This window comes from Narcine bancroftii, chromosome 6, assembly GCF_036971445.1.
Source record: "Narcine bancroftii isolate sNarBan1 chromosome 6, sNarBan1.hap1, whole genome shotgun sequence".
Lineage (NCBI taxonomy): Eukaryota > Metazoa > Chordata > Chondrichthyes > Torpediniformes > Narcinidae > Narcine > Narcine bancroftii.
Window position 1 is genome coordinate 94,475,537 of NC_091474.1, and position 27,512 is coordinate 94,503,048.

A 27,512-nucleotide genomic window follows, 5' to 3' on the forward strand; every position below is an offset into this window, starting at 1 on the left:
GGATGCAATGGGCTTTTGGCCGTTTAATATAATTGCAAATTGGTGGAAATGTAAACTGTTAAGGAGGGTCTTTGCAGGACATTGATTTAAAGATTGCAAGCTGCCCGTGGCTGGTGAATCCTCCTTGGCGCCTTAAAGTTCAAGTGCTGGGAATGGGTCTCCTTTGAACAACCCCGGGGGGGGGGGGGAGGGGGGAGAGAGAGAGAGAGGGGGGGTACTTTACAACGCACACAAATAGGCAGATTGAGCGCTCGCCATGGGTGCGGGGAAAAATGGGGTTTGGGAATATCGAAGTAAACCAGAACCGGGGGAGAGAAATCTATCATCCGAATTTACAGAGACCGCTTCTCGCCGGCGTGCCTGGTAATTTCGGACCATTTGCAGACATTTCTTTTGCGAGATTAAAACACATTGTATAGTTGTAAAATATAATCTATATTAAGCAGTCCAGACTTGCTCCGGGATCTGCCCCCCCTCTCTTTCTCTCCACACTAACCCCCACCTCTCTGTTCTTCCCTATTTCTTTTGATACGTTCATTTCACCCTCTTTGGTAGCTTTTCTCTCGTATCCCTTTTAAATAAAATTGTTCACCGGCCGAAAAAGTGGATCTTGGGGGAAAATCAAATATTTTTCTGACGGTTCACTTTGACAGAAGTTCATCGCGAGGTTCACATCCGCTTTTGCACAGCAGCCACTGAAAAACTACACACACAGTCTGACGGTAAAACACCGTCAGTTGCCACCCCCTTAAGGCAAAAAATAATTTCTGAAAATAAGGATCTCGGCTAACAACTTTTAGAATCCCGACTTTCCTTCACTAGGCAACGTTCCGAACGCATCTTTCATTCCCCCCCATATTAATAGCAGATACTGAAGTGTCTGTTCCCCCATATGAATATCAGACCGGTCAGGGATCGGGACTCGGTCCCAAACCCAAACGAGGAATGTGGACATCGACCCTTCTTGGTCGATGCAGCAGGATTTTAGAAGCCTTCTTTCCCAGATATTCGGACACTGCGTCCTTAATTCCGATGTTTATTTACCTGCGAACACACCCAATGAGCTGAAATAGTTGCTTTTCTGCATTGTTTGCCAGAATTACTACCAATAGAGACTCGAAGGGAAGTGACCACCGTTTACTTTGCTACTTGCGGACACAGAATAAAATGTTTCTAAAAATATATATTCTGACAGTTGGATAAATAAATTGTCCCTGGCACCCGATCTCGGAAATGGGAAGGGAAAGAGGTGGTTATAGTGTCTGACCCCGCTGTATTTCCCGCAGACACTGTATACCCGTGGCAATCCGTATCCAGTTATGACGAGACTAAAGGCGAGTTCAATAGATTCGCGACTGAATAGAGAAGGGGGGGAGGGGGGGGGGGGGGAAGAGAGAGAAACCAGTTGAATGTCTTTAAAATGTAAAATTAAAACACAAAGCTGGAAATACTCAGCAGCTCAGAGGGAGTATTTTATATAACTAAGATAAAAGATGCATTACCGACGTTTCGGGCTTGAGCTCTGCCCTCGAAAGTTTCAAGCCCGAAATGTTGGTTATGCATTTTCATTTTGCTACATAAACCTGCTGAGTTTCTCCAGCCTTGTACTTTTACTTCAATCACAGACTTCTGTAATTTACAATCGTGGGTTCTCGTTTGCGATTACACTGCTTCAAATGTCTAACAGGTGTTTTAAACAGCAATTCGCCCTAAAGACTTGGAGGCGCTTTCTCTCGTTTTAGATTGGGATCGGTGTTTAGTGGAGTCGAATATTGCTCCCCCCCCCCACCTCCTCAGCGAGTCTCTAAAATTGTTTTGTTGTGCCTTCGCCGAGTACCCCACCGTAACTATTTTTAAAATTCAAGTTCAGACGTCGAAAACCATCGAGATTCGATGCATGCCCGTTTTTTTTAAAAAAAGACCACATCATTCTGGGTTGAGAAAGTGTGGAAGGGAGGTTGTGGGGAAGAGTTGGCAGAAATGAAAGTAAATCACACGGTGGGGTACAGAAATAAACTTTGCTTCAGGTTGCTGTCAGCGTTGCGTTTGGAGATCGGGGCAGCGATTGATTAGAACTTTCAGTAGATGAGTTCTGAGATATTTTAAAATATGGGTGATACTGTAAGATACTAGGAGAGAAAGAAAGTAATCAAGGACATTCTAACATATATGTGCGATACATTTTAGGTGTCGATTAATCGGATTAGAGACCGTTTGTTATATAAAAAAAGTTTTCAGCTTCAATTAAATTGGAGTGGGGTTGAAAGAAATCAAGGAGGCTTGCAGGGGTTAGTGTTTATACTAAAGATTAGAGGGCAGCAATGAATTTTTTCGACTTAATGAAAGGGCGTTGCTTTGGAGTGCTGGGTTTTAATTCAATATACAACGATTATCTCAGATCATTACATTGGCATGTACACGTTGTAGTTAAACGTTCTCCTTGCATGAATTTTTAAAGATTACAACTAGACAAGGCTTCATTCCGCTGTTGCATTGCAGGCAGGAATTAAAAGCAAGCGGCTGGTGGCCATTTAAAAAAAAACAAGCCCTTTTTTTTCGATGTTTATTGATTCCAACTCCAAGCAATTTTAATATTTCCTCAGGGAATTTTCCGCAACGGCCAGCTCATTAATTCAACCTTCCAGATTGCTTATTCAATATCCAGGACATGGATTCCGAATAAAGTCGGTGAATTTATGTGGCCGGCGCGAGTCAATAGGTCAAATAATAGTTATGGAGGAATTTGAAAATCCAAATAAAATATTGATACTTTTTTTAATATATAAGTCCTGTAGCTTTTGTCGCGTCGCCCCGAGGAGATTACAGGGGAGATTGTGGGCGATCCTGTAGCCATTAAAATCAATGAGTGTTTGATGTATATTGACTGCTTTTATATGAACTCCTACTTGGGGATCCCAGGTGTTAGAGGTCATGCAATAACACGGAGGGGCGGCGTTGGTGGGGGGGGGGGGGTGGGGGGTGGGTGGTTATCAGCTTTACATCAGTGTAGTTGAAGCAGAGTTTGGAAGAATCTACTTCCAAGCGTTCTGACCCCACGATTCAGTTGGGTAAAGTCAGAGCCCGCTGGAAAGAGGTGGAGGTGCCGCCAGGTTCGGGAACATCGGGACGCCTCCACGACAAACTCAATCAGGGACTCGTTTTAAGGACTTTCGCTCTATTAAGCACTTCATTGATTTGTTTTATTGCACAGTCAGTTTGTTTACATTTGATATCTGTTTCACAGTTCTTGTGACTCATGACCAAGGCTGTGATTTAAATATTTGCAGAGGTCTTGGTGCCACCAGTCTCGCCCCACCAGGTTCAGGAATAACTGCTACCCCTCCACCATCAGACCCCTCAACGACAAACTCAATCAGGGATTCGTTGAAGGACTCCCAGTGCATTTATAGAATTTTCTCTCTCTGTATTGCATTGTTTACATTCGTACAGTTTTATTTTGCACTTCTAATAAGTGGAAATTCTGCCTCGCCCGCGGAAGAGAGAGAAAAAAAATCTCAGGGTTGTAGGTGATGCCACGTAAAGGGGTCAACCACTAGCCAGGAGTTCGTTAACGGGTGTCAGGAGAGAGGGGGGAACGGGGTTGCAGGAACGGAGGGAGGGGGAGGGGAGGCAGGAGCTCTGACCCCGGACCCTACCGCTGGATTCGGACAAAGCGGGGCTCCCGTTATAATTCAGAAACACATACCACGTCCCCAATAATCGGAAATGCCCGCTGAACGGTTCAAGCACGGACATTAGCAGTTCATTGGTAACGAACCCTTTCCAAATGTGTCATGTGTGCAGGGTATCCTGCGATAGGACAAGCCCTGCAAGCAGCACTATTGCATTCCTGTCACATATAATTTATAGCTTTCTATTTGCATTACTTCACTTGCAACCAATTCTCAACTTTTCTCGAGTCCTCACATCAATTAAATCACATCATTTTCCCAATACCAGCCGCCTCACGCAGATTTGATTCTGGGAGTTCTGCCTGGGGAGCTGCGGCTGCTTACACGCTAGACAACTAGATTAGCCGTGGCCAGGTAAAGTCAGTCGCCCTGATCATTGAGGTGAATTGATGTGATTTCATGGTTTATTTGCAGGATCATTCGGACCAAAGTGCAACAGCCTTTCCATCCCTCACCGGACGGACCAGGGACAGCAGTCACCGCGCCAGGCCACACAATAGGTAAGGGAGGGCAAGCCTGGGAGGAAAGCTAATTACTGCACACAGACCAAATTTAACCCTTTGGCCATCGTAGATCTTTCCTTCAGGCTCAACTGTTCGCTGACACCACAAAGCAGAATGAGAACGGAGCACAACCCTAAATTAGAGGTAGAATTAGATCACAATGCACCCTCAAAAGGGAGGGACAGCACCGCATCCCTCCGACTGGATGGGATTAACATTGGCATCTCCCATTTCTTCCCCCTCCCACTTCTTCTTCTTTCCCCCTCCCACTTCTTCTTTCCCCCTCCCACTTCTTCTTCTTTCCACCTTCCACATCTTCTTTCCCCCTCCCACTTCTTCTTTCCCTCTCCCACTTCTTCTTCCCCCTCCCACTTCTTCTTTCCCCCTCCCACTTCTTCTTCCCCCTCCAACTTCTTCTTCCCCTCCCACTTCTTTCCCCCTCCCATGTCTTCTTTCCCCCTCCCACTTCTTCTCCCCTCCCCTCCCATTCTTCCCCTCCCCCTCCCATTCTTCCCCTCCCACTTCTTCTTCCCCTCCCATTCTTCCCCTCCCACTTCTTCTTCTCCCCCTCCCACTTCTTCTTCCCCCAGCTCTCTCTCTCCCTTTTTCCCTCTGTCCCCTTTCACAGAGCCAAAATCAATTCTCACCTCATATCAAAATGAACGCCTTTTGGCTGTTGGTCTGGAGTCCTCCACCTTCCCTTCCTCAGCCTTTATTCTGAAACCTTCCCTGCTCTTTGCTTGAACCCTTGAGGGAGGGCTCAGGGCCAAAACGTCTTTAGCTATGGACGATGTGAGTTGCTCCAGCGTGTCTGTGTGTTTTTATCACAGAACAATGCATCCCTGGAGCAGATGCTTTGGCCCGCCATATCTGTGCTGACCATTATGTAAAATTAAACTAATCCCATCTACCTGTGTTGTCCCTAAACCACTCCCACCCCCCCCCCACCCTATTCCCTGCTTGTTCACCTGCCTACCTAAATGATGATTAAACATCACTAAGATACCAGCTGCCACCAGCTACACATTCCTGGCACCTACCATTCGCTGTGTCAATAAAAAAAGAACATCAACTTTAATCATTCACCTTAAACATTTCTAGTTTTTAACATTTCCACTCTGGGGGAAAAGACCCTTGACCTTATCTTTGCTTCTCAAGAATTTATGAACTTCAATCAGATGCTCCTCAGTCTCCCGTGTGCCAGAGAAAACAAGTCAAATTTGTCAACCTCTCCTGAGATTTAATTATCTCTAACCCAAACAACCCCTTCTGCACCCTCTTCAAAACCTCCACATCCTTCTGCAATGTGATGACCTAGAATTGCACACAAATTCTCTGAATGTGGCCAAATCAAAATTTCACATAGATGCAACATGACTTCCTGACTTTTATCTTCAATACCCGAATCAAAAAAACAAGCCTTCTTCAACAGGGGTGGGCAACCTTTAAAAAAAATCTTGTATTGTACTTTAAGTATTCCCCATGCCATCGGTGCTCTGTGATTAGTAAGGGATTGCTTAAGGTGGGGTGTGAGTGGGAAAGGAAGGCTGAAAATCATTGCTCTGGACCCAATTGTTACAGAAATATTTTGCTTGAGAAAAATTGTTATTGGCCCATTTCCTTGGGAGTTATGAAACCCTGCACATAATGAGTCTACTAGATATGATTGAAACAGTGGTTTTCAAACTTACTAATCACAGAGCACCTATGGCATAGGGATGACGTAAGGTGATAGGTGAGTGGAAAGAAAAAAGTTGCCCACCACTGCTTATCAGCTTGTATTGCCACTTATGGGGAATGATGGGGAATGGGGAATTGGTGCTCCTCAAACTCATGCTATTTACTCTACACTTTCCCCTTACACTTGACCTCTCAAAGTCCCCAATTTCCTAATCTCCTCCACTGTATGCCTCTCTGTCTCCTTCCTCACTCTCCACTCTCCACTCTTTCTCCTATCTCTGCCCTCTCCCCATATCACTTCCAGGTCTTTTCTCTTCTACCTTTCCACCTGCCCTTTGCTCCTCACCCTATCCCTTCCTCCCTTCTCTCCTCTTCTTTCCCTCCCCCACCTTTTCATTCGGGCTCCTATCTGCATTGACGATACCTTGATTGCCCCTTACTTCCAATGAATGCGGCGTGACCTGCTGAAGCTTTTGCCGCAGGTATTGCACTGGACCGTGGCATCTGCAGACTTTCTTGTTTAAATTGTTGTGCCAACACCTCACACTTTCTTCACATTGGACCCCATCTGCCATTTCTCTGCCCATAATTCCAACAGATCGATATCTTTATTCACTAACTACGAATCCACCGGACTGCAGGCCCACACTCGCATTTTTTTTTAACGTGATTTCATTTGGCACCACTGGGACATAGCTGAAGCAGGGAAGGCTTAGAAAAGATTTAGAAAAGACCAGGGTTCAGGACTTCAGTTGCCCGGAGAAATGGGAGACGAGAGCTTTGGTCTCCATAGGGAAGAGAATTTTAAGAAGGCATTTGAAAGGAGTGATCAGAATTGTGAAGGGGTTTCATGAAATGATCACAAAACCAGTATGTTCAATGGGATAAGGGCTTGGTGACCAGAGGATTTGGATCTTTAAAATAAAATAAAGAACTAGACGCATCTTACAGGTAGACGGGTTTAGTTTAATTTGGCGTGATGTGTTCTGATCTGGAATGGGGAAACTAATTTCAATCAGAGAATTGGGGCGCATAATTCAAGGGCAAAGGGAGAAAGTGGCAGTGTGGGATTATGTAATTAACATGTGTAAACATTCATTACCATGCATGATGACCATGTCTTATTTCATAATCTGCCTGCATGAATCCTGGAACTTTAAAATAATAGATGGTGAAAGAGTCATCAATATGCATTGATTCATAGACTTGCTTGTTATATAAAGATATACACCTATTTTAACACTTTAACTGCAATAAGATCTCTGTCAGCTTCATGGAGTCAGAATAAACACAAAAGCTGGTCATTTAGGTTTGCATTTGAAATCAAACTGACTTATTAGTGTTCATTGAAATAATGTATTTATTTATACAGTTTTGCATTTAATAAATTGTTATGAAGTTGACTGCTCTTACAGAACAGGTAAATTGGTGGGAATTTTGCACACAAAATCTCCCATGAACATCAGTTATAGTTTTTAGACTGCAGGTGTGTAATGGCACAATCCAGGAATTTTGCCACTACCCGGGCGGTCTAAAAAGGAATGTGCAGGAATTTGGAGTCAGTTCCTGCCCTGCGATTGATCCTGCAGGACCCCTCAACGTTTTGGAGGCAGCCTGCGGTGTATATCATACTGGAAAAATTCATTGACGGTCATCCATTCTACAACACATCCAATCCACGGGACTGTTGCACTCAGGGACTTGCAGTCTAAAAAGGGGCCCAGTGTGAACGGCCACACAGGCAGAAAATTATGTTAATTTATTTTCCACAATTTTCCCAAAAAACCATAAGTGAAACGAGTTTTCAGTTGAAAGGAGAATTTTGTGTTGCCACAGCATTCAAGAGCAGGATTTAGGATCTGAGTTTGATATCCCATCCAAAGAATGGTGTTCTGAGAAAAGTCTGACTATGACTCAGAGGTTCTGTCAGATCCTCTACCCACGAGGATGGTGACACCATTTCTCTGATACTTCCACCAATTTTTCCGCAAAGGTTCAGGCGGGAGAACTGTGCGGTGGCTTGATCCTGCAGTTGGACTTGCGAACACTGGGTGAGGATGCAGTTGAAGTTGTCAGCAGCATGTTCCACCCTGAAGGAACATTTTTCATTTCACCTGCCTGTCCTGTGCATTTCACAGGGAACAATGGGGTGGATCGACATTGGAAGTTGCAAATGGGTCTCATTCTCTGCGGAGAAGATCTTTTCCTTTGAAAGATTCAAAGAGATGAAAGATTCCAATTTTAAAAAGTGAACGGTCAATTCATCCCCTGACTATTCTCCATTTTTATTTCACTCCATTTAAATGTAATAATTTAGCCAAATAATCATTATTTGAAATGCTTTAATTTGGGCACTGAGACTATCTTACTTCAAGACCAATTGCAGCCATCTGTTTGATTTAACTATTTTAGAATACAAAACCAGGTGCAGTAAAAATTAGCTCCAGTATAATGACATTCCATGACAAGAGGTGGCATCTGTGATTCAACAGTGGAATTAGCTCCCTGGTGTGGTAATATTATTGATGACAAACCCCTCTGCCTCCTTCCCAAGCTTAGATTGTGGCTGGGTACAGTACTAGGCAGGGCAAATTAAGTTCCAAGGAGAGATTGGAGAAGCTGGTATTGTCTGCTTCACAGCTGAGAAGGTTAGTGGAGGAGTGGGGACAGAGAAGTCTGGGATCTAAGGATAAGGAGGCATTGTTTATGCGGATCTGGAGGGCGCTGCTTCAAAGGACAATGGATGCAGATTCAGTGATAATTTTATGAAGAAAACTGGCCATGTTCTGGAAAAAGAGAGACATTATAGCGGGGGGGAGTGGATAGTTTTAGCAAAGTGTTGATGGGCCGGATGGCCTTTTGGCTGGGATTTGGTTTGATTTTGTGACCCTTTGGTACAGGAATCCCTTAATATCTCCAGCTAGTTGATTCCGATAAGAGCCTAATTGTCTTGTCACTGGAATATCCAACCACGAAGGATGTCACAACTCAGCCTCATCCTATTTGCATCCAATATTTGCACTGGCCAAATTTCCAGGTTTCTAAGGAAAAGTGATACCGAATGATATAGGATCGTCCGCCATCTTGTCTGATATTAGTTTACTGATTTTACCTGGTTTGCCTAGTTCAATACTTCATTGGGCGATACTTTCAACCAGTAAGGCTTCAAGGGATGCTTGAACATTAAGGAATTCCAGGTCAACACAGCCTGTGAATGGTGGGAGTTAACTGTCTGGGCAGGGAGTGATTCTTGATGAATATTAGCAAACCTAAAGTCGAGGGTGGGCTGCCATTGCTTGGCACTTGTTTTCACAGATGGTGCTCCTACTGGGATGATTTATATATTATCCGAGCTGGGGTAATTGGTGTAATTTTACAGTTACGGCACAGTGAGATGCCATGCATTCACTCCCTCAAAACAGAGCAGTTACTGACAGCAAGATCACACAGCCCTATTTGAACAGTACAGGAAAAGAACAGCTTGTGTCTGAAGACAGGTGGGCTGATTCTTCCACGTGCCATTTTGACTACTATTATTAGTGATTTTCTATCTGCACACTATTTTAATAGCCATACATCGATCTGAGTGTGCACGCGCATGCACATACACACACACACACACACACACACACACACACACACACACACACACACACACACACACACACACACACACACACACACACACACACACTCTTTGGTTTCTGCTTTGCTTTGCACGATATGCTTCAAATAAAATAACTTTAAAGAGTTTGGAGACAGCATGAATGTGACAAGACTGGATAGGGTTCAGGCAGCCCTGCACAAATCAGTTGAACGGATAACAGAATAAAAACAGAAAATTGTAGAAACACCCAGTGGGTCAGACAGCACCTTTGGAAAGATGAATGGTTAGTGTTTCAGGTCCCAAAACATTTGTCAGAATGGCCAGTAGTCTGATGGCCAGATGTCCTCTTACATTGGGGCCCTGCCTCAGAAGCTGGAACAGTCGTGGCCAATCTGACTCGTGCACAATGACTATATGTTGTTTTGGGTCGTTCTGAACCTGGCTGAGCTACAGGTCCAACACTAGTCTGTTGTTTGATTTGTTGCTGATGAAGATCCCTCCACCACCCACCCCCTCCCCCCATACACACCCCCCACAACAACATTTGACACCAGGAAGCAATTCTTGAGGGACCCTGAGCAAAGGCATTGGCAATGGAATCACATCTGCTGAGAATAGTGTGTGTGTGTGTGTGTGCGTGTGTGTGTGTGTGTGTGTGTGTGTGTGTGTGTGTGTGTGTGTGTGTGTGTGTGTGGGGGGGGGGTGGGGAGGGAGAGGGTGGAAAATAATTCAAAGTTCAGATTTATTTTCAGAGTACATACATGACATCACATAAAACCCTGAGATTCTTTTTCCTGTGGGCCAAGCACAATTTCTACTTTTCGATAATTGTAAACTGTACTGAAGAGAAGTTACATATATGAAAGAGAGTAATGTATACAAAGAAATGTAAATCAACTGACTGCAAATATATATATATTTAAATATATATAAATTAGTAATTAATAAAGTGAGTCCTTAGATGAAGAGCTGAAGGGATTGGCATAATGGTCGGTGAATGGGCACATTTTATAGAACCACAGAGAAACAAGCATCTTTGGACCTTCTAGTCTGTGCCGAACCATTTTTTATTTGCTTAATCCCATTGACCTGCACCCAGCCCATAACCCTCCATACCCCTCCCATCCATGTACCTGTCTAAATTCCTCTTAAATGTTAAAATTGAGCCCACATTCAGCTTGTTCCACACTCCCACCATGTGAAGAAGTTCCTCCTCATGTTCCCCCTAAACATTTCCCCTTTCACTCTTAACCCATGTCCTCTGGTTTGTGGCTCACCTACCCTCAGTGGAAAAAAAACCTATTCCGCTCCTAATTTTAAACACCTCTATCAAATCTCCCCTCATTCTACTACACTCCAGGGAATAAAGTTCTAATCATTTTAAACCTTTCCCTGTAACTTAGTTCCCGAAGTCCATCTTAGTAAATCTTCTCTGCACTCTTTCTAATCTTATTGATATCTTTCCTGCAATTAGGTGACCAAAACTGCACACAATACTCCAAATTTGACCTCACCAATCAATGTCTGATACAACATTCCAACTCCTGTACTCAGTATTTTGATTTATGAAGGCCAATATGCCAAAAGCTCTCTTTATGACCCTATCCACCTGTGACACTGCTTTTCACTATCTGCATTCCCAGGGATTTATGGTTAGGGTGTTTGAGATGGGATATTTCCACACACATTGGAGTTTAACGATACAGGAACAGGAACTGGCTGTTTGGTCGACAGTATCATGGCTGATCTGTGACTGAACTTTGTGTCCTCACCTTTGTCCCATATCTTTACCATCACCCAGTTATGATTATGTCAGATACTGCCAAGCGTTATAATCCCAAACGACTCTAAAACCAGCAGCAAGAGAAATTCACTAAAAGACACTGGTTGCTTAAGCAAAACTGGTTTTATAACAATGAGATCAATACTTAACATTACTATTAAGTTAACCTAAATTAATCCCCCCACCCCTCCAGTTCCCTGTTCAGGAATGCTCTGTTTTCACTGTTCAATCATTCACTTTTCACTTCTCCAAATTCACTGGTATCTTCCATACCAGTGGTTCTCAACCTTTTTCTTTCCATTCACATACCACTTGAAGTAATCCCTATGCCATTGATGCTCTGTGATTAGTAAGGGATTACTTCAGGTGGGATGTGATTGGAAAGAAAAAGGTTGAGATCTGTGCTCCATACTGTGCACAGAATTGAACTGATATTAAATTCACCAGCACTTTTTCCAAAAGATAAGCTCTTCTTCCAGGTTACTAGAAGGAGGTCTTCTTTTTCCCCTATTGCAGGAGAAACACAATAACCAGCCACAACCTCTGCAATTGACGATGGAAATTTAGAATAGGCTGAATTCAGATCTCAAAGCCCATCTTGAAATGGGGTTGTGCAGTAGGTCTGCCAGCTTGCAGCCTTCACTGCTTCAGAATACTCTCCCAAACAATGGATATTTGCAAAATGTGACCTAACAACGAAACCTTATGATCTTGCCCTTTTAAAATATATTTGATCATAATTTTATTAATATTCTGCAACACTCGTAATTAATTATTGACAATTATTGAATAGTCTTATGAAATTTTGTATCATGTGTTTCAACTATTGAGTATGGTCCCATTGTGTGATGCCATTTGAATAGTTTAATTTATAAATCAATGTTTGGGTTGGATGAAGCATCATGTATTGAGACAATGGGTGAAGGTTGATAGGGAAGTAAGGCATTCACTGCAGATTTCAGTGCAGTTTCAGTCCGGTCTGTTGCAGGTGATCACCCATATCCAAGATTTTTCCATTTACCACTCACACCCACCCTACCACCCTCACCTCCTAATTCCTTCCCTTTCGTTCCATGTATTAGCAACTCTCTGGCAGCTTGAGAAGGCAAATGCTATGTTTAAATGAAATGCTTGAGTTTGGGCGCGATGTGTTGGCTGGGCTGTGGCTGCAGGGAGGGTTGGCCGGTAGACTGAGCCGTTGAGGCGTCCTCTCTGCCATGTGATGAGCTCGCCCACGTCCTCACCTGGAACGAAGGAGGTGAGCGATCAGCTGGGCCCCAGGAGCTGCTGCTCGTTTCTCACCCTTACCCCGACTCTAGTCATGGCAGGACCGGGTAGGTCTTCCAGAGCTTGTGTGACTGCAGGTGCTGGGGAGCAGTTAGAAAATTGCTTGACCCCTGAACATGGGTGGATGACCTGAGTGTACTCGGCTACTTTTAATGTCCTCATATGAAGGGTAATTTTTCTGAAACCAAGTACCATGTCATTTGTCCTACCCACACCTTGATGAAGAGCTGAAGCCTGAATCATTGATGTATATTTAGCCTTGTTATTTAACTGTTTGACCAGCAGAGTTTCCCCAGCATTTGTGTCCTCGCCTTACGTTGAGTCTAATAATCCAATTTGATAATCAGAGATTCAAAGGGCCACCTGAGGTAGTCCACTTCCTTTTGATTTATAATTATCTTTCTTCCTAATTTTGTCTCCCCATTCCCACCAGATATTTCATCTCACTTGGCTGGAGATCTGTGGGGAACCAGCTTGCCTCCGATACCTTGCTCGAGTGGCCTTTATTCACGTCTGAACCTTGACAGTGAGTATTGGCCAGCTATAAGTCTCTGGAAGGTATCACAGCTGAACCTTCCCTCGATTCCCGTTCAGAATCCACCCACGTGCACTTCCCAACAGAGGTCGCCAGATTAGGGAACTGGTTTCCCCCCACCCCCACCCCCATCCCCCTTTCCCACCTTGCTAACTTAGTCATGAGTTGAACAGTAACCTATGAATTAACTCAGCACAGAGAGTACAACCTCAACACCATGTTTGGCTAAGTACTACATCAAGGAGCGCTCCCATCGATTTGGCAATGGGTGGAATGACCTATACTGATTAGCGTCTGGGATGAGGATCACTTTTGCCATCAATATTGCTTGCAATATAAAAATAAGTTGGAGAAATTCAGCAGTTAACACAGCATCCATAGGAAGTGAAGGGTGACCACTAGCCTGAGCCCTTCATCAGGAATAAGAAAAATAAAACGGGAAGAATTAAAAAGGTGGGGGAGGACCAGGTAAGAGGTCATTTAAAAATGCTAAACTTTATTTAATTTTACATTTTATTTACAGCACAGTGGAAGCCAATTCCAGCAATTTAATCCTGTGCTGCCCTATTACCCCCGAATTAACCTACAGCCCTGTCCGTATTGGAGGTGGGCGGAAATCGGAGCGCGTCGTATTAGGTGGGAGGGAGAGGCCAGAGGGGTAGCTGTCTGATAGGGCAGGAGCTGGAGGAAAGAGGGATAGGGAAAAAGAGAGTGTATGTGTGTGTGAGAGAGAGTGATAGAGAGAGTGAGAGAGTGAGAGAGTGAGAGAGTGAGAGAGAGAGAGAGATGGAGAAGGGGTGCTTCTTTACCAAAGTGGGCTGTACAGCATAACGAGTTAAACTGTTGAACTGCCAGGAAAGGCAACTGTAAAAATTATAATTGATTCTTTTCAGTCCCCAGCACAAACTCTCCACCTGTATCCTCGGCATCCAATGATCCCGTGGGATCCTACTCCATCAATGGAATTCTGGGCATTCCACGATCGAATGGTGATGCCAAGAGGAAACGAGATGAAGGTAAGCAAGAAACCCAATACAGCTTTTTTTTGTGCTGTCACCTGTGGGGCAGGTAGTGTTTCTGGCACTGCAACCGTGTGCTGCCCATCTGTTCTCTGATCACCTTCTAGCTTACATACGGTTCAGGCTGTTGGCTTCAGCTAGTCTGCAGATGGGGTTTAATGTTTATTATGGAATTTGGTCCTGCGATCGAGTTTGTGTAACGTGATCCGCTGTGAGGTATTGGTCATTGGGGCTGCCTAGTTGGAGTTTAGTTCAGTGGCTTCAAGCTTCAATACAGCCTCTTGCCTCGAAATGTTCATGCAGTGGTGGTTGACATTCCCAACCCATCTTTTGGGTGTTGTTTGTTGGTGGAACATGCTCATATGTAAAAAAAAAATTGCTGTGTACATTTATACTGAATTCCCTGAGTCCATCATGAGACCATTGCATTTGGTTTGAAAATTTTCCCTGATTAAACAGGGAGGAATGGTGCTGTTTAACTGCTTTAACCCATTTGGCTCTGGAAGATTGTATCACCTGTTGTATCAATTACACTGGACAACAATTTTTTTTCAAAAGGTTTGCTTCCTGAAAAAAAATTGGGGATTATGATAGACAACTTCAAGATGAACACAAAGATAATTTCAGATTTGCTGTATCACGTAGGTAGGTGGAGAAACATTAAATTAATTTTTATTGCATTTAACATGTTGAAGCCTATAACAATGCTGAAACATTGCGTTAGCTCAACTGACCGGAAAATGTTTTGCTGCTGACTTTAATTTGTACTCAGCATCTGATGCCTCTCATGTCCGTGCCCAACATTAGTCGGCCAACATTGCCCTGATATCGCTTTTCCATGGTTGCAATGTCCTGGTGAAGCCTTTCACCATCTTTGTCACTGACTGCGCCAAGATCAGCAGGGAAGAAGAACAAGTGAGAAGGCAGAAAATTAATTTTCAATGACACGTTACACTTCAGGGTTTTGTCTGCTTGAGGTAGGCTTAAAGTATGACAGGAAATCTCAAAAATAGGTTATACCTAAAAAAAAATGGTACACGATAGGAAAATTTTAAGGTGATTTTTGTGATCAACAGCCCCAAATTATAAAATGCACCCAAACATGTTCAGGAAACAAAATCTTTGTTGTCCAGTGTTATTTTGTGTAACAAAAGCAAATTGTTCTTACATCAGGATAAATGACCAGAAATTTTGTTCTGCTGTCTCTGTGCCATCAGTTTTAAAGCATCCTCTCCTGCATTGCAACAAAAGTGACAATTTGTAAAGGGGGAATGAATTAACAGTAACATTATGCAATATGGTGCATTGGTCATCTCCATTAGGCCCTTACCAGAGGAAGTCCAGTTAACAATAGAAAACTTACCACAGAAACGCTCATCTGGAATGGAAGGGCAAATTTAGTGAGCTTCGATCGCCACTCCCTGTCTTCAGCTGGGATTGGATGTTGCTGGCTGTGATCGGATATTGTCATCATTTGGTCACTCGCTGTCAGTGGAGGAGTGGGTGCTTGGCATTAATTGAACTGAGGTCAGTGCAATAGAGGAAACCAAGGGGTGGGCTTGGAAAGTGAACGGTTTGTGCATTTTATCCACACATTCCTGTACATTCCCGTCACCCCACAATGCCCTCCTCTGCTAGAAACCAGGATGTTTTTTTCCTAAAAATTCTTGGAGTGATTATTCACTGAGAGGCGACTGTGATCTTTGATTGAGAACTTGTCACTATATTTCAGCAAGAGGGTCAAGAGCCACAGACTAGGTCACTGTCAAGGTCCAGCCATTTTTAACCTTTCATAATATGTGCTCTGGACTGGGTCCATGGGTAAACTACAGGATGAAGACCAGTGCGGATCAGCTGGCAACTGGGTATAAAACCAGTCCTGGAAAATGAAGACTCGGAGTACATGCACTTGCTGGTAGTCCCTGAAAACAGGGACACAGTCCAAAGGAAAGACTCGCAAGAATTAACAGGCCTAGTTTGTGTTCTAAAGTGGTGGGATCAGACTGGTGCAGAATGGATGGACTCCAATGACTGTGACTGCTGTGCAGTCTTGAGCACATCAGGTTAAATGAGACGATGCAATGTTGTTGTAAAAGACCATTTGTATTTTTGAGAATACTGATTTTACCTCTCCGGTTTGTTGATGATTTACTAATCACTCTGGATTATTGATTACACCCTCTGTGCATATGATCATCTGGAAGAGATGCTTTCTGCGACAATTATTTTTTTCTCTCTTTTCATTGATGACAGAGAGGATTGATTTGCAAAGCTGTGGATGCTCTCAAACATAATCAGGATGAGTTCATGAATGCATTTCAGAAGTAGGTAGAGCAATGGATTTGGAGTAGAACTCTTGCCCTCTACCAGCTTCATTCCAGTGGTAAAACTGAAATGTTCCTAATTATGCTGTGGTACTTTCAGGATCATTGCGACTACAAATGGGAATACCACCTGGACTGTCAAATGCCTCAGGTTCATCCACGGGCACTTCTTTCCTATCATTTTGTCCACCAGTTTCGCAAGATTCCAAAAAGCTTTGGGTTGTTAGATTCTGGTTCCTGTACATGGCCACCTTTTTGTCATCTCCTTTAGTGACCAGATCTTTTATTGCAGTGACCCAAATCCTGAAAGATTCAAGTTCTCGGCTTTGCTCTATTACAAGGTGGTCAAAGAGGCCCTTCAGCCCATAACATCAATACTGACTGTCAAGCACTGTTCGACACTGATCCCTTTATCTCTCCAGTATCCCCATCAATTCCCCTCTTGTCCTCCATTCCTTTGTGGGGGACTTGCCAGTGACCCATTAAGCTGCCCGCCAGCATGAACGCGAGAGGGAAAATGGAGCACCCGGGGAAAACCCACGCAGTGGCAGGATGAAGGAGCCAATTGAACTCAGACTTTCCCCAAGGCCATGATCAAGCCCAGGTCTCTGGATATGGGAGGCAGCAGCACTCTTCCATCCCTATGTAGCCACCATCTTATGGGGTTCAATGCCATATTTTATTTCACAATGCACCTTTGAATACTTGATTATAACCAAGGAATGTAACTATTAATTCCCAAAGATGCATTTGTTTACAAGGTATAGGTTTCCCAGAATTGGTGTGGTGTTTGCATTTCTGTCAACCCATCTATTTGATTATTACCACTGAAAGACGTAGATCACTACATCTTCCTTTGTCTGCTTAACCAGAAAGATTTTGCCGTGTTTCTTGGTGCTCAGCGAATCTGCCACTGGGGCACATGCACCGAGAAACTCTAGTTATGAATTCAAATCTTTGCTGAACTAATTCAACTGGAGTAGTGAGTTCACATCTGGTTGCCAAATATAGGAAGGGTGTGATTGCATTATGGAGAGAGCAGAGGAGATTAACTCGGATGTGGCCTGGAATGGAATGTTTCAGTAGATTGAGAAACTGATAGATGGGACTGTTAGGGCGGGAAGGTTGTCATAGCGGTTAGCGCGACGCTGTTGCAGTGCAAGCGATCGGAACCGGGCTTCGAATCCCACCCTGTCTGAAAGGAGTTGGTATGTTCTCCCCAGGTCTGTGTGGGGTTTTCCCCAGGGGGCCTACGGTTTCCTCCCACCATTCAAAACGTACCAGGGGTTGTAGGTCAATTGGGCGGCAAGGGCTCATGGGCGTGTAACCGTGCTGTATGTTTAAATTTAAAATAGCTTTTCCTTTGAGCAGAGCAAGCTGAGGGGAGACCTTCTGGAGGTGTACAAAATTATGAGGGGCAGAGATGGCGTAGAGAGTAGGAAGCTTCTCCTTTAAAAGAGGAGGTGGGTTTAGGGGAAAGGGGAAGATGTTTAGAGGTGGTCTGAGTGTTTTTTTTTAAAACCCAGAGGTGGTTTGGAATCTGAGTGAGAGATAGAGGCAGTTTCTCGCATATAACATTTGAGGTGATGTCAAGGAAGCAGCCAGCACTAAGGATCCCCATCCCTTTGGTTGTGTTCTCTGGTAGAAGATAGTGAAACCTGTAGACTGACACCTCTAGCTTTAAGAATAGCTTTTTCTTGAGCTGCTTTCAAAATCTTGAACCTTCCCGTAATACCCTCGCTATAACATAACTGCAAGGCCACCAAAGACCTGCCTGCACAATTGAAACAGTACAATTATTTGCACTTCACTGCAACTGTGAATGTTTATCTAACATTTTATATTTAACATCTATTATTTTCTCCCTTGTGATGTATTGTGCAAATTTAAGTGATGGTTGTTGTTTACCTTCAGCAAGTGTTGAACAATGCCAGGTATGTGACAATATGAGTGATCTGACAACATTTAAGGAGAAATTGGACCAGTATTGAAGTATCAAATCTGAAAGAATGGAATTAGAGTCGAACATATGACATGGTTAATGTAGTGGTTAGCGCAACACCGTTACGACGACTGGGACTAGGGTTCGAATCCCGCGCTGTCTGTAAGGGGTTTGTATGTTCTCCCCGTGTGGGTTGTCCCCAGGAGCACTGGTTACCTCCCACCCTCCAAAAGAATCATACTGGAGGTTGTAGGTCAATTGGCTGCGATTGGGCAGCATGTGCTCATGGGCCGAAAGGGCCTGTTATGTCTAAATTAAAAAAATTAAATTGGTTGGGACTTGATAATTGGCACGGTCATGTTGGATGACTCTGCAATGAATTGAAGTCAGTTTAGACAATGAGTTTCTGCTTCCTCTGTCAGTCAAGGGAAGCTCCCTCTTCAAAAAATGGACATCCAATCTTTCTCTTGTTGGGAAGTATCCAACATACAATGTTCAGGTCAGGCTTGAACTCGCTGAGATCTCCAAGTGGCCCACAAGATGGCCCTTTCAGCTCCCTCAAAAAGGAATCACATGGGTCATACAATTTGTTGCATTGTGTGCATTACGGTTAGTCTTGTGGTTAGCACAATGCCGATACGGTGGCAGTGACCCGGGTTCAAGATCGGCGCTCTCTGTAAGGAGTTTGTACGATCTCCTCGGTTTTGCATGGGTTTGCTCCGGGTGCTCTAGTGTCCTTCCACCTTTCAAAATGTACAGGTGTGGGGGTTTAGGTTAATTGGGTGTGATTGGGCGGAGTGGGCTCGTGGGTCAGAAGGGCCTGTTACCGTGCTGCATATCTAATTTAAATTTTAGAATTGATATAAATGCCAATTTTATGAATACACTATTTAAATAAATTAGTGCCAAAGGAGAGAAAAGAGAGTGAGGTGGTGTCCATGGTTTATTGTCCACTCAGAAATCTGATGGCGGTGGGGAAAAAAATTGCTGGGTGCTTGTCAGGCTCCTGTACATCCTTCCTGATGGCGGCAGTGAGAAGAGGGCATGGCCTGCGTGGCGGGGGTCCTTGAGGACAAAGGCTGCTTTCTTGAGACACTGCCTCTTGTAGGTGTCCTGAACAGAGTGAATGTCCAGGGTGGTGCGGAGCGAGTTTGCAACCATTTTCCTGTCCTGTGCATTGGAGCCTCCGTACCAGACAGTGAAGTAGTTGCTCCAGATGCTGTCCAAGGTGCACCTGTAGATGCTTACAAGATTCTCTGGTGATGTAGCAAATCTCCTCACAAATTGGAAACTCCTTCCCCTCTCCACCCATTGGTTTGTGTTCTCCTGGTTTCCCCTTCCTGAAGTCCACAATCAGTTTTGCTAATGTTGAGTGCAAGGTGGTTGCTGAGTGAGAATATGTGGGGTGGAGACCAAACGGTTTAAAAAAAAAAGCACAAGTCATCATAACTGGGGAAAAAATTCAAGCCCCTGGAGACCATTGAGATGAATGGAAGAAAAGACTATCCATATATCTATAAATCTCCTATGATCATCAGGGCAATAAAAGCAGATGAGTTTTGCTGCATTTCACGGATTGTTGTAGGTCGGGTCATGAACAAAGAACATAGAACATTACAGCACAGTGCAGGTCCTTCGGCCCTCGATGATGTGCTGCCCCATATATTCCAACCAAAAAAAAAACCCTTCCTAACTCATAACGTCTGCCAGTCTAAGAGTCTCTTAAACGCCCTTAACATTCCAGCCTCCACCACCATTCCAGGCACCCACAACTCTCTGATTACCCCTGATGTCTCTCTCCGCCCCCCACCCCGCCAACTTTGTAAAGACGGTGTTTGCTATTCCTGCCCTGGGAAAAAGGTGCTGGTTGTCCACCTTGTCAGAATCTTGTAGACCTCTATTAATCTCCCCTCACCCTTCTTTGCTCCAAGGAGTGAAGCAAGAAGACGAGGACGCGAAATGGTGGGTGGGGGGTGGTGGAAGAATCTGAATCAGCTGAGACCATCTATGCACACACTGGCTGTGGAGGTCTGTTGATATTAGGATCTCGGAGCTCATTCAAAAGACAGGCACCTAGCGGAAAAAAAAAGCTTTCTTATGCAGATTGTACAATGAATCCCCTGAAGATTCTATTCAGCCTCACTCTGCTATCCCCCAACCCACACCCAGTCAAGCGTGACACCAGCCAACTAAACCCCCCCCCCCCAAAAAATAAAATCTTAGTTCCCTTTCAGTGAAGTTTATTAATTGATTCAGTGGAGCACGTATTGAACAGAAAGAGGGGTTTCCACTCAAAGGCCTAGCCTATACTTTTGTCACTGTTGTCTTATACAATTAATCTTGGGTGAAATGATTAAGAAGAGTTAGGATAATTACATGTCAAGATGATGTAGCAAGCCACCCAGGTCAGCCGCGGAAAGCAGTGCTGATGTGTTAGATGTTTTCACTCCATTTCTGAGAGGGGAAGGGAAAAGAAATGATTTTTTTTTGCCTCAAGCCTTACAGATTATAGACTCAGTGCACACAGCACAACTCTCCATTTTAATTTTATTGAATAAACATTATTATAAGTAGAAAAAAATACAAAAATCAATCAATTCCGACACATTCATACAGCACAACAAATGAGCTATACATAAACCTGATGTCGACTCGGAGAAGGAGGAAGCCACTGAACTTCCACGCTGCACCAAGAAAATTAAAAAAGAAATGCTTAGAATTACGAGCAAACGAGTTTTGGAATTGTCAACAATCTAGTGGGCAGGGGCGGTGTATGTTGGAGTCGATGCTTCAGCACACAAAGCAAGTGGTATTGGCTGATGAGGTTAGACATTTAGAGAATAAAATCCCCGTCAGGAATCTGTCTAAATCCCTATCCAAAGTCCTGCTAAAATCAGTGTGTGTGTGGTGGTATGGTATGTTAATATACTGTATTTGTATCAGTGCGTATGGCATGCTGTAAGAGAATGTGTGTGTGTGTGTGTGTGGGTGTGTGGGTATGGGTGTGTGTGTGCAATGTGAGGGTGGGTGTGGTGTGTGCAAGGGTGAGTTGTATATGTGTGTTTCCATGTGTTCATGTGTGTGTGTATGTGTGCATGTGTTCGTGTGTGCATGTGTGGGTGTGTTTGGATATGTAAATGTGCATGTTTGTGGATGGGTGTGCACATATGTGCATGTGTGGAGCATGTACATTTGTGTGCGTGGCGTGGCATGTGGGGTACAAATGGTGTGACAAGTGCAGAGTGTGAATGTGTGGTGAGGTGCAGATACGATGAGCAGGATGAATGTGTGTGAGTGTTAGCATGTGATTAATATGGTCTAAGTCTGGAATGGCGTGTGAGCATGTGGGTGTGATGTGTTTAGAATATGTGTGTCACGTTGTGTGAAATGCTTGGTCCAGTGTGGATGGATGGTGAGTTTGTGTGGCTGGGAGTTGTGATGTTTCTGTGGTGTGGGACTGTAACAGAGGGACTGTGACAATATTTGAGTTCACATGTCGGCAGTATAACACCTTCTCTGGTAAAGTAGGTTGAGAGAAATCTGACTAACCGTCTCAGATCATCATCCTCGTATTCATAAATTGCACCTTCAATTCCTAAATAAACAGAAATCCACTTTTGTGAAGACTCCGCGTGAAAGGTGGCAGCTGAATGAAGAGTTTTTGGCAGGTATTGTTTTCTAGAAATAACCCGATGACGACTGTAATTATTCTTTCCTCCAGACTCAGCCGAAATGTGGTCATTTTTTTTGTGGCCATTATCAGAAACAATTCACGGTGTGCGGAAAGTAGATTAAATTATTTAATTGGGAATAATAGGGAGGTAAAACAGACTTAACTTTCTTGAGTTTAATGCTGAGGTGCTGCCTTTACACAATGGCCTCTTGCTTATTCTGTAATGTATCATGGGCATCTGTGTCGAATTTCAGTTTAATTATCATAATGAATGGTTATGATATTGAGTTCCTACTTAATTAAAAGTATGAACCGTTACATTTACCTGCCCTTTGTTTCCTCTTTACGTCTCCAGCTAAGCGTTACCTCTGCTACTGTTTTAGAGAAATTATTTGCTAGCTGATTTCTGTGCGATGTGAGGCTCACTGCATATTTGTCTGTTTTTCCGTTTCAAAAAGAGTATAGACGGGAGAGAAAGGCTGTTTGTGTTGAGTGGTTGAAAGCTGGGACTGATGGGGAATTTGTTAAAAAAAATATTTAGCCATGCAGCATGGCAGCAGGCCCTTTTGGCCAATGAGCCCTGTGCTGCCCAGCTACACCAAATTAAGATTGCAACTCCAGTACAGTTTGAATGGTGGGAGGAAACCAGAACACCATGCGGACACGGGAAGAATGTACAGACAGTGCTGGATTTGAACCCCAGTTGCTGGTGCTGTGCTTACTGCCTCACTAACCGTGTACCCCCTACATAAACCGTGTCCCACCTACACTAACCATGTCCCACCTACACTAACCATGTCCCACCTACACTAACCATGTCCCACCTACATTAACCATGTCCCACCTACACTAACCATGACCTCCCTACACTAACCATGTTCCCCCTTCACTAACCATGTCCCACCTACACTAACCATGTCCCACCTACACTAACCATGTCCTCCCTACACTAACCATGTTCCCCCTTCACTAACCATGCCCCCTACACTAACCGTGCCCCCGCTACACTAACCATTCCCTCTTGAGATTAACCATGTCTAACCATGTCCCACCTACACTAACAATGTCCCCCCTACACTAACCATGTCCCCCTTCACTAACCGTGCCCCCGCTACACTAACCATTCCCCCTCGAGATTAACCATGCCTAACCATGTTCCACCAACATTAACCATGTCCCCCCTACACTAACCATGTCCCCCCTACATTAACCATGCCCCCTACATTAACTGTGCCCCCTTACATTAACCGTGCCCCCTACATTAACCGTGTTGCCTACATTAACCGTGCTGCCTACATTAACCATGCCCTCTACACTAACCGTGTCCCCCTACACTAACCATGTCCCCTACACTAACCATGTCCCCTACACTAACCGTGCCCCCCTCTACCCTAACCCTGCCCCCTTTTACCTGAACCCTGCCCATCTCTACACTGACTCTCCCCCTCTACACTAACCCTGCCTCCCCTACACTAACCATGCTGCCCTCTGAGTGGTGGGCTGTTGATAAATGTTGGTTCCCGCTTGCTTGATCTGCACATACATGGAATTCTCGAACAAATGTCCAACAACTGGTTAACTTTAACTCAATTGTGGAGTGGATTCGTCCACTTTAAAGAGCTTTGCAAGTTTGTCCCAAGCAGCTGAATGCTATCAAAACTGATTGGACACATCACCCAGAAGGTGGTCGTTGCATCTAACTCCTCTCTTTATTCACATTTCCTCTCCCCCACCACCAATTTTTAAAATTATTAATAAAGAAGTGCTTAGGGAACATGAAAGAGGGCACTCTTTTGACATTCTCTTTGATTTTTGTCTTGATGACTTATCTCTTGGCCTTTGCTTGCAGCGGTCTCCCGGAAATTAATCTTCAATTCTTCGAGGCTCTAGGATGCGGGGGCGGGTTTGGTTGGTGGGGGGGTTGCCGAGGACAGAGGGGTTGGCAAACTTTGTCCCGCTCTGCTGATAAGGCAGCCAGTCTTAACACGAGCCAATCTGGTTTTGTGGTCAGACACAAACTGTGCAGTTTAACTAGCCGGTTCACCGATTCTGTTCAATCCACTCTTGTCCACCTGCCTCGTTGGGCTTATTTTCTGTCTCATTGTTGCCCATGCTTATTTTTCAATGCGGGGAAATAAAATACCTTGTGATGGCACAGAAGTTAGTGAGGTCCAACCAACTTGCAGATCATTAGAAAGGTTACTATAGAAACTGTATGAATCACGCTGTCTGTAAGTCACCTCTCATTAAAACATGTTTTTGTGCAGCTCTAAAGAACCATGTCGTGAGGAATGCATGTAGTTCCATTAAAACTGCAGGAGTCATTCACAGTCAGCCCAATTACTTCCCCTTCTTTATTGGGATATCAGTACATTTTAAAAAAAGAAAACAAGCATTTTCGTCCACAATAGATGGAAAGTTGCTGTAATTAAACAGTCCTGTCAAATCTACTGGGGACGGACCATTCCAATCTTTCTACCAGAGACTGGATAAACTCCTTTATTTTTCTCCCCCCCCCACCTTTTCTCTTCAATTGACTCCTTGCTGGGCCCCAAAATGCACAGACATTGGGCACTCGTAGCGTCCCACTGCCAATTAGTTACAAGCAAGTCTTGGTGACAATGCTGCCGGCTGGCACGACTCAGGGACTGCGGCAGCAGGGCACACCTTTGCCACCATCCAAATGCGCCCCCACGATCGGACGGACCCTGGTGGGATATTTTGCTTTTCCCTTTTGATCGAATGCACTGAAAGGCCTGGATAGAGTGGACATGGGGAGAACATTTCCCAAGTGTAGGGTGTGACCTCAAAATACAAGAGTGTCCCCTTTGGATTTCAGATTGATTGTCAGAGCACATACATGAATCACATACAACCCTGAGATTCTTTTCCCTGTGAGCCAGGCAGAATTACTACATTGTTAGTGCAAAAATTCTGTACTCAATGTACACATGTATAAAAGCAAAGAAATGTAAACAAACTGTGCAATACAGAGAGCAAAAAAAATCAATAGTGCAAAAGTACGAGTCCTTAAATGAGTCTCTGATTGAGTTTATTGTTGAGAAGTCTGCGTTCAGAACAGAGATGAGTTTCTTTGCCCAGAGCGTGGTGAATTCATTGCCATGCACGGCTGTGGAGGGCAAGCTGTTGGGGATACATGTATACAATCTTTTATAACATAACATAACATAACATAACAATTACAGCACGGAAACAGGCCATTAGGCCCTTCTAGTCCGCACCGAACCAAACACCCCTTTCTAATCCCACCTCCCTGCACAATGCCCATAACCCTCCATCTTCCTCTCATCCATATACCTGTCCAACCTTTTCTTAAATAATACAATTGACTCCGCCGCCACTATTTCTCCCAGAAGATCATTCCACACAGCTACCACTCTCTGAGTAAAGAAGTTCCCCCTCATGTTACCTCTAAACCTCTGCCCCTTAATTCTTAACTCATGTCCTCTTGTTTTAAACTTTCCTCCTCTTAACGGAAATAGTCTATCCACATCCATTCTGTCTATCCCTTTCATAATCTTAAATTTTAAATCTTAAATACTTCTATCCGGACATCTAAAATCTGGAAAGCTCCAAAAGCTGGCATTTTTTCCTGGTGCTGATACAGCGGAGGGGGGTGGGGGGGAGAGATAGAGAGACAGCAGCACGACAATGTTAGGTTAGCGGGGAGGGAGAAACGGCAGCGCGACTCGGGTGGACAATGGGAGAGAGGCAGCAGCATGACTCAGGCAGGGGGGGAGAGAAATGCAGCATGACTTGGGCAGGCGGGGGGGGGGGTGGTGGGAGAGAGATGGCAGCACAAATTGGGTGGGTGAGGGGGGAGGGGAGAGACGCCAGCACGACTAGAAGAGGGTGGATACGGCAGCACAATTCGGGTTTGATTAGATCTGGGCTGGCCGGCTTTTGTTCTGAAATCCGGAAAAATCCAAAATTCGGTGCATACTGTCCCCCAAGGGTTCCGGATAAAGGATTATGTACCTGTATTTAGAACAGAGGTTTTTGATTCGGAAGGGAATCGAGTCATGAGGCAAAGGCTGGAGAATAGGGTTGCAAAGGATGGTAAATCAGCCATGATAGAATGGTTGGATGGACATGATGGACCGAATGCCACATCGCTTCTCCGATGTCGTGCGGCCTTGGGACTGACCCAATAGCTGAGGCAGCCAACCTTTTGAAATCCACCAAGTTCCTGGTCTGTGCAGCTCCATCATTAACCAGACAGTCCTGCTTGGTCAGCCGCTTTGGCATTCATTATCTGCTCGCTCCCTGCCAAGTTGGCCATTTGGTAAATTCACCTAATTTTATGGTACATTTCATAGCCCACAGCTTGAAGCATATTTCAGAGATGCCGCAAATTCTTCTTTTGTTTCTCTGTCCCTTGGTTGATGTAACTCCCACCAGTGGATCTTTGTCATTTACAGCAGTCTCGGTCTTGATTTTGTGACTCAAAAATGCAGGCTTCCGACTCAAAGGTTGGAGTGCTTCCAAATCAAGTTACTGACCATGTGGTGTTGATGTCTGTCCCCTTGGTGTCCCAATCAGTGCAAAAAAGGAAAGTCAGGCCAAGCACTGCTGGTGTAGAAACATTCTCTGGTTAGGACAACATTAGAAACTTCTGGTGTTACCCACTGTTGTGTGAGAGAGAGATGCCTCATCATTTTCCTATATATATATAAAAACCTTGCACTACATATTTAAGTGGGTTAAATTTAAATTTTAAATTTAGACGTACAGCATGGTAAGGGGCCCTTTTGACCCACGAGCCCATAGCATCCAATTGACCTACGTTTGGAACGGTGGGAGGAAACCAGAGCACTCCTTACAGACCACGTGGGATTTGAACCCGGGTTGCTGGCACTGTGACGGCTAATCACTATGCAAACTGTGTCGCCTGGGTTATAGACGCAGAACAAAATGAACCTCAGTATCAGCCCTAAAAAAAATGTTCAAGCGTAAAATAAGGGGCCAATCATTTAAAACTAAGGGTGCTTGACTCACTGGGATTTTCTCTCCCAATGAAGGTCTGATTATTAGACAGAGGTCAGATATTTAAAATGGTGATTGATAAGTTTTGAGGGATTAAGAGTTATGACACTGGAGAGGAGTTGAGCCCAGTAGTGACCAACCACAATCATTTTGAATGGTGAGACCTGGTTGCCTGCTCTTGTCGCGCTTTTCTTGTGCTACTCTGGATTTTAAGATGAGGAAAGTCTCTCGATTCATAAATTCAGAAAAGCACAAAACAGTTCAGGGAATATTATTTTTTTGCCATTTTATTGGGCTTTCTTGTACGTGGTGCAATTTCCTAATTGCGATTTTACATTTGATTTTCCTTCAATGTGTCTTTGCCACCTCAAGTCATGTTGGAGCATTCCTTTCTTGCCTATTGGTGGGAGGCCCCTTGAAAGGTTTACGCTGAATCATGGAGCATGCGAAAGTGGCGGAG

General features: G+C 44.2%; 1 protein-coding gene across 13 annotated transcripts in view; it reads left to right on the forward strand.

Moving 5' to 3' along the window:
- Positions 1-27,512, forward strand: part of LOC138736373 (paired box protein Pax-2-like) — a 289,107-nt gene that overhangs the window by 16,701 nt on the left and 244,894 nt on the right. For 4 of the 13 annotated variants that reach the window (XM_069885774.1, XM_069885775.1, XM_069885773.1 and 1 more), the window contains exons 4-7: positions 4,107-4,192; positions 12,986-13,078; positions 13,981-14,103; positions 14,665-14,751. In XM_069885774.1, the coding sequence (XP_069741875.1) occupies positions 4,107-4,192; positions 12,986-13,078; positions 13,981-14,103; positions 14,665-14,751 (389 nt within the window). The remainder of the gene's footprint in view (positions 1-4,106; positions 4,193-12,985; positions 13,079-13,980; positions 14,104-14,664; positions 14,752-27,512) is intronic. The other 9 variants (XM_069885777.1, XM_069885778.1, XM_069885783.1 and 6 more) reach the window with 3 other exon arrangements.